Source organism: Phaenicophaeus curvirostris, chromosome 13, assembly GCF_032191515.1.
Source record: "Phaenicophaeus curvirostris isolate KB17595 chromosome 13, BPBGC_Pcur_1.0, whole genome shotgun sequence".
NCBI lineage: Eukaryota > Metazoa > Chordata > Aves > Cuculiformes > Cuculidae > Phaenicophaeus > Phaenicophaeus curvirostris.
This window is the reverse complement of record NC_091404.1, coordinates 1,339,905-1,347,512: the sequence shown is the minus strand read 5'-3', so window position 1 is coordinate 1,347,512 and position 7,608 is coordinate 1,339,905. Positions and strand designations below refer to the sequence as shown.

General features: G+C 57.7%; 1 protein-coding gene across 1 annotated transcript; it reads right to left on the bottom strand.

The window, feature by feature from the left end:
• Positions 1 to 386: 386 nt before the first annotated feature.
• Positions 387 to 6,973, bottom strand: MARS2 (methionyl-tRNA synthetase 2, mitochondrial). Its single transcript, XM_069867848.1, is given in 4 exon segments — positions 387 to 472; positions 474 to 1,615; positions 5,722 to 6,056; positions 6,786 to 6,973. Coding segments are annotated over 4 exon segments (1,746 nt in total). The 5' UTR covers position 6,973; the 3' UTR covers positions 387 to 390.
• Positions 6,974 to 7,608: the final 635 nt, after the last annotated feature.

Below are 7,608 nucleotides of genomic sequence, written 5' to 3'. Positions count from 1 at the left end.
TACTGGTCTGGCCAAAATTCACGGGGCATAGTCGAGAGGAGGAACTCACTGCAGAACTGTCGCCCAGCCCTCTCCCTGCACAAGCCGTTCCCAGCAACATCTTTAAATGGCACCTAACATTTCAGTTTGAGGATGTTTTTGGAAGGAGACCATTTATTTTCCAAGCTTTCAGTTGCAATATACCCCTCTCCTACACCACAAGGAATTAAAGCTTGTTTCCTCTTCAAAAAGTGTTACCCGAGCAGCTTTCCTTGGCCTCACTCCCCCAACCTGAGCTTGCCCGCTTCCCACATCACGCAGAGCCCCGGGCAGGACAGCACAGCCCTGCCCAGTCCTTCGTGCCACCACAGAGCGATTGGAGGAACCTGCTTTTAACAGAGACGATGTTGTTCAGGAGCTCCTGGAGGCTTTTATTCCCAGCAGCTGTTTGTCAGGGACAAGAGCTTTTGGTTTCTGCCTGCTGCTGTCGTGACCTCTCTAGCCTTTGGAACAAGACACCGGTGTCAGGCCCAAGCTGCCTCCCTTCAAAGGGACACGGCTTCCCATCGTAGCGTGGCAGAAAGGTCAAACCTGAGAGACCTCTCTCTTCTGGCTCAACTGCCAGCCTGGAGAGCAACTTGTCCGCCGTGTGTGGGATGACGGGCTGCAGGAGAGTCCCATAGACACGCAGGCTCTCCAGCGTGACGTGGATGATGGTGTCAAGCCAGAGCTGCTCGGCAGGGTCTTTTCGGTCCAGTTTCCAAGGTTTGTGCCTCTGGAAGAAACCGTTGGTCTGCCTTACACACAGGGCAATGCATTCTAAAGCCTTGTAGATCTGGAAGCTTTCAAAATAAGTGGCCACCTGCAGAGGTAGAGAAGCCACAGATGCCAGGAACTCATAGTCTTCAGCAGAAGCCCTGCCTGTGCCCTCTGTCTCCCTGTAGTCCAAGACCTTTGGAAAACAGGACTCGGAGAAGCGAGGGTAGGTGTTGCTGGGGTTAATGCTGAGGGCTGTGGAGCGGTTCAGCAGCCCCCCAAGCGCATCTGCCAGCTCTGAGTTCAGAAGCTTAACGACCTTTTCGTCGTAATAGTCACAATCCCGGTCGGGTACGCCCTGCCTCAGCAGGAAGTACCGAAAACCATCCACTGTAAACTGTTCCATGCAAGCCAAGGGTTCAATCACGTTGCCCAGGCTTTTGGACATCTTCTGCCCATGGACAGTCCAGTGGGAGTGCACCAGGATTCGTTCCGGAGGAGCCAGCCCTGCCGCCATCAGCAGAGCCGGCCAGTAGATAGCATGAAACTTGAGGATGTCCTTGCCCACCACGTGGTGTGCGGAGGGCCACCACTCGCCATGCGTGTCGGGGTATCCCACCACACTCAGGTAGTTCACCAAAGCATCCACCCACACGTAAATAGTCTGGGTCGAGTCACTGGGAACCGGGATACCCCACTGCAGCCGGCTTCTCTCGCGGGAGACGGACAAGTCTGGCAAGTCCTCTTCCAGCCAACGGAGCGTGCGCTGGTAGAAAGGCTCAGGGGAAATGGCACGTGGGTTGTCCTGGAGCCACTTCCGCAACGGATCCCTGAATGCTGACAGCCTGAACATGTAATTCTCCTCTTTGGTCCAGTGCACCTGAGGAGACAGGAGAGAAAAGGATGATGGCACAAATGCTCCGCAGTTTTACTACTAGATGACACTAAGCTGGATCGAAGTGTTGATCTGCTTGAGGGTAGGGAGGCTCTACAGAGACATCAGGACAGGCTGGATCCATGGACCGAGGTTCTACAGCGGGATCTGGACAGGCTGGATCCATGGACCGAGGTTCTACAGAGGGATCTGGACAGGCTGGATCCATGGACTGAGGTTCTACAGAGGGATCTGGACGGGCTGGATCCATGGACTGCAATCAATTGTATGAGGTTCAACAAAGTCAAGTGCCAGGTCCCATACTTCAGTGTCAACAACCCCGTACAGCTCCAGGCTTGGGGAAGAGCAGCTCAGAAGCTGCCCGGTGGAAAAGGCCCTGGGGCTGTTGGTCGACAGCAGCTGAACATGAGCCAGCAGTGGCCCAGGTGGCCAAGAAGGCCAACAGCACCTGGCTTGGATCAGCCATGGGGTGGCCAGCAGGAGCAGGGAAGGAATCGTTCCCCTGGACTCGGTGCTGGTGAGGCTGCACCTTGAATCCTGGGTTCAGTTCTGGGTCCCTCAGTGCAGGAAAGACCTTGGGGGGCTGGAGCGCGTCCAGAGAAGGGAATGGAGCTGGGGAAGGGGCTGGAAAACAGGTTGTGGGAGTGGCTGAGGGGAGCTGGGGCTGTTTAGCCTGGAGAAGAGGAGGCTGAGGGGAGACTTCATCGCTCTCTGCAGCTCCCAGAAAGGAGGCTGGAGCGAGGTGGGTGCCGGGCTCTTCTCCCAAGTGACAGGCAACAGGACAAGACGAAACAGCTTCAAGTTGCACGAGGGGAGGTTTAGATTGGATATTAGGAAAAATTCCAACACCAAAAGGGTTCTCGGGCACTGGAACGGCAGCCCAGGGCAGTGCTGGAGTCCCCATTCCTGGAGGGATTTAAAAGACAGGCAGACCAAGTTCTCAGGGGTGGTTTAATAGCGGACAGGGATGGTTGGACTCACTGATTGTAAAGTTCTTTTCCAACCAAACGATTCTATGATTCTAACCCACGTGCGACATTCCCAGCCTGGAGTCGGTCTCAGGCTCCCTCGGTTTGGCTGCACTGCCTGCCATGTGGGCAAGCCCCTGAGATCCTCTCCTTGGACACTGCCCTCCTGTCTTCCCCAGGACACCAGGCAGGGACTCGGTGCCTGCTGCTGCATGTGCCCTGGGGGAGGAACGCCATCCTGCTGCCAGAGGGATGCGCCATCACGCAAGAACACGCTTTCTTGAGAACATAGCTTGGCAATAATGGTAGAAAATCACAAAAAGACAAACTGACATCGTTAGTTCCTGCCCTCCTAACAATGCTGGGGAACACCTTTGCTGTTCTCCCAGGCGCTCTGCTCTTCTTTTCCCCCAGTTTAAGCACTCATGCATCTCAGCCACTGACTGCATTAGCCTGTAACCACGATAAAGCACTTACAGCCTCCTCCAACCCATTTAAATCCAGTAAATGGCACAGTTACCTACATCAACAGAAGCTCTGTGGGTAGGTATGGTATGAGAGTGCAGCATAAAGGCACTCGAGACATCTCCAGATGGAGAGCACTGACTTCTGGGAGCTAAAGAAGGCTCTCAAATAACGGGGCCTAAACGAAAACTGGAGAGGGGCTTTATCAGGGAGTGCAGGGATAGGATGAAGGGGAATGGTTTTCAGCTGAAAAACAGGAGATTGAGATGAGATTTTAGATAGAAATGTTTTGCTGTGAGGGTGGGGAGGCCCTGGCCCAGGTTGCCCAGAGCAGTGGTGGCTGCCCCATCCCTGGAGGGGTTCAAGGCCAGGTTGGATGGGGCTTGGAGCCCCTGATCCAGTGGGAGGTGTCCCTGCCCATGGCTGGGGGTGGAACTGGATGGGCTTTGAGGTCCCTTCCAAACCAAACCATTCTATGATTCCATGATCTGCTCACTCCACAGTAAATCAATCCAGCATCCCACACCAGAAGGAATCTGTACGCTGTGAGGAGCAGAGATGGGACCAGCCCCCTACCTCTCTGGGCCCCACAGCCGGCTCCCAACAGGACTAGCTCCGCCGAGGGTGATGGAACTTTTCTCAGCTGAGGCTGCGACTCCCCCACCTCGCTGGGGAGCCATCCCAGGCCTGCATCGCCTTCCTGGAGCATATCCAGACGCCTGGCCTCACCCTGCAGCACACGTTTGAATCATAGCACCGTTAAGGTTGGAAAAGACCTCTCAGCTCATCCAGTCCAACCATCAGCCCTAACCCACTGTCCCTGCTAAACTCTGTCCCTAAGTGCCATAGCCACGTGTTTTGAACCCCACCAGGGATGGAGACTCCCCCACTGCCCTGGGCAGCCTCTGCCAGGGCTTCACTACTCTGTCAGTAAGGAATTTTTCCCTAATAACCAATTTAACCCTCCCTTGACACAACTTGAGGCCATTCCCTCGGGTCCTGTCACTGGTGGCCAGAGAGAAAAGCTCAGCACCTGCTCCTCCTCCTCCTCTGGTGAGGAAGCTGCAGAGCACGATGACTTCTCCCCTGTTTTCTTTTCTCTGGGCTGAACAGACCCAGTGACTTCAGCTGCTCCTCAGAGGTTTCCCCTCTAAACCGTTCACCAACTTCTTCATGGGGCATATTTGACTTTGAATCCCACTGACTCTATTTTAGATCTAAAGAACAACTTCTTTGCCTGGAAAATTTCCCTCTTGCCCTGCTTTGTTAGATGCTTTATCAAGAGATATTTGTCAACACACCCCTTTCTGTTTGAACCAACAAGTCTTGGTTCTAATAACACAAGAGCTTAACCACTGCTGCGCTCTGAAGCCCAATGATCTAATCCAACTGCTGGATTAAACCAGGTAACTCCTGGCTCCCTACGGAACGTGCAGAGGAAGAGGCTCTTGATCAGGTACCGTGCTCCTCTGGTGGCTCTCTGCAGCCAGCACAGCAGACGATGTCACGGTGTGCCAACACTGGACTGACACCCATGTCACAAGCTGATGAAACACATCCAGAGGCTGGACTGAGCCGCTGGACACAATAGGTCTCGAGCTCTGGCCACCCCAGGCCAACTCAGTTAGAAATCCTGCTGCTGCCAGGCCATTGGGCAACCCAGCAGCAGCTGAAGCCTTCCCGTGCCACACAGGTGGAATGTGCACTTGCTGGCGGGGTTTGGGCAGCTCACCCCTGCGTAGCCACCCACCACAACAGGCTCAGAAAGGGCATTTTACAAAACAGAATCATAGAATCACCAGCTTGGAAAAAAACCACTGGATCATCATGTCCAGCCATTCCCATCAATCACTAAATCATGTCCCTCAGAGCCTCATCCACCCATCCCTTAAACCCCTCCAGGGAAGGTGACTCAACCCTCTCCCTGGGCAGCCTCTGCCAGTGCCCAATGACCCTTTCCATGAAATATTTTTTCCTGATGTCCAGCCTGAACCTCCCCTGGTGGAGCTTGAGGCCGTTCCCTCTCGTCCTGTCCCCTGTCACTTGGGAGAAGAGCCCAGCTCCCTCCTCTCCACAACCTCCTTTCAGGTAGTTGCAGAGAGCAATGAGGTCTCCCCTCAGCCTCCTCTTCTCCAGGCTAAACACCCCCAGCTCTCTCAGCCGTTCCTCATAAGGCCTGTTCTCCAGCCCCTTCACCAGCCTCGTTGCTCTTCTCTGGACTCGCTCCAGAGCCTCAACATCCTTCTTGTGCCGAGGGGCCCAGAACTGAACACAGGATTCGAGGAGCGGTCTCACCAGTGCCGAGTCCAGAGGGAGAAGAACCTCCCTGGCCCTGCTGGCCACGCCGTTTCTGATCCAAGCCAAGATGCCACCGGCCTTCTTGGCCACCTGGGCCACTGCTGGCTCGTGTTCAGTCACTGTCAACCAACACCCCCAGGTCCTTCTCCTCCAGGCAGCTTTCTAGACAGAATTCTCCCAGTCTGGAGCTGGGTTGTTGTGCCCCAAGGGCAGGACACAGCATAATAATACTTTTGTAATAAAAAAATACAGGCAAGTCGCAGCAGACAGGAGTCACAAAAAGCCAGGGGAAGTGCTAGGCACACCTAAACACAGCCAGACCAGAGCCAAGGATGAATGCGCCTGTGTGGTCACTGTTACCTGGTGGCCGCTCTCCAAGGACACCTTGCAGGGGAGTCCCTGGGCATCCCTGCGCTCAGCGAGCTGGCTCTCGGGCAGGAAGCACTCCTCGGGAGTGCAGTACCAGCCCTCATAACACCCCTTGTAGAGAGCCCCGCCGGCCTGCAGGGCCCCCCAGAAATGCTGCACGGCTCGCTGGTGCCGGGGCTCACTGGTGCGGATGAAATCGGTGAAGGAGACGGCGGCCTGGGTGAACGCCTGGCGGAAAAGGCCTGAGATCCGCTGGCAGAGCTCTGGTGGCGATGTCCCCTCCACGGCAGCGGCCTGCTGGATCTTCAGCCCGTGCTCGTCTGTCCCTGTAATGGCAGAGAGGCAGGGGGAGCATGAGGAGGGGTTTGGGGAGTGGGGAGCAGAGAGACGGGGCTCGAGGCTGAGGGGAGGAGTGGGGAGCAGGCATGGGGAGAGGAGAGGGGCTGAGAAGAGGGGAGGGGGTCAGGGAACAGGGATGGGCAGTGGGAAGAGGGGAGTGGAGAGTGGGAATAGGGAGGTGGCCTGAGTATGGGGTTGAGGAGAGGGTGCGTGGGAAGAGGGCGCAGGGAGGGGGCTTAAGGCCTTAGGGAGGAGGTTGGGGAGATGGGAGGGGTACCGGGAGGGAGAGGAGAGGGAAGCAGAGAGAGGGAGCTCGAGGCCAAAGGGAGGAGGCGTGGGAGAGGGCACGTGGAGAGGAGAATGGCTGAGAAGAGAGGAGGGGGTCAGCGAACATGGTCAGGAGGGGGTTGGGGAACAGCGATGGGGAGCGAAGAGAAGGGAGTGGGAAGAGAGGACTGGGCAGAGGGAGGTAGCCTGGGGATCGGGCTGAGGAAAGAGGATGTGAGGAGAGGGGGCTGAGGAGAGTGGAAGGGCTGAGGGAAGCGGGTGTGGGGAGAGGGCAGGGGGCTGAGGGGGGAGGGCAGGGGACTGAGGAGAGAGGGCAGGGGGCTGAGGAGAGGGCAGGGGGCTGAGGAGGGAGGGCAGGGGGCTGAGGACAGGGGCTGAGGGGAGACGGCGGGGTCTCGGCGCGGCCCCCACCCCCGGTGCCCCCCCACCCGTGCAGAGCCGGCCCGGGCCCGCCCCCGCCAGGCCGCGGTGCCGGTGCAGGGCGTCGGCCAGCAGCGCGGAGTAGAGATGCCCGATGTGCGGCGGGCCGTTGGCGTAGAAGATGGGCGTGGAGAGCAGCAGGCGGCGGGCCCGGCCCGCGGCGGTGGCGGCGAAGCGGCGGGGAGGCCGCGCCATGGCGGCGGCACCGGCACCATAGAGAGCGCGGCCCAGAGCGACCGCGGCGGCACCACAGAGAGCGCGGCGCAGAGCGGCTGCCCTGGAGGGGCGGTGGTGTGACCATAGAGACGGCGGGGCAGAGCGGCCGCCGGGAAGGGGCGCCATAGAGGCCCAGAGACTTTAGGTGGGGAGGGGTCAGGGCGCTCCAAGCCCGATCCAGCCTGGCCTGGGACCCCTGCAGGGATGGGGCAGCCACCCCTGCTCTGGGCAGCCTGGGCCAGGGCCTCCCCACCCTCACACCGAAACATTTCTCCCCAAGATCTCATCTCAATCTCCCCTCTTGCAGCTGAAGACTATTCCCCCTCATACAAGTGGTGTCCCCAGGGCTCAGTGCTCGGTCCAGCCCTGTTCAATGTCTTTATCAATGACCTGGATGAAGGCATCGAGTGCACCCTTAGCAAGTTTGGAGATGACACTAAGCTGGGTGGAAGTGTGGATCTGCTGGAGGGTCGGGAGGCTCCAAAGGGATCTGAACAGGCTGGACCGCTGGGCTGAGACCGATGGGATGAGGTTTAACAAGGCCAAACGCCGGGTCCTGCACTTGGGGCACAACAACCCTGAGCAGCTCCAGACTAGGAGAAGTCTGGCTGGAAA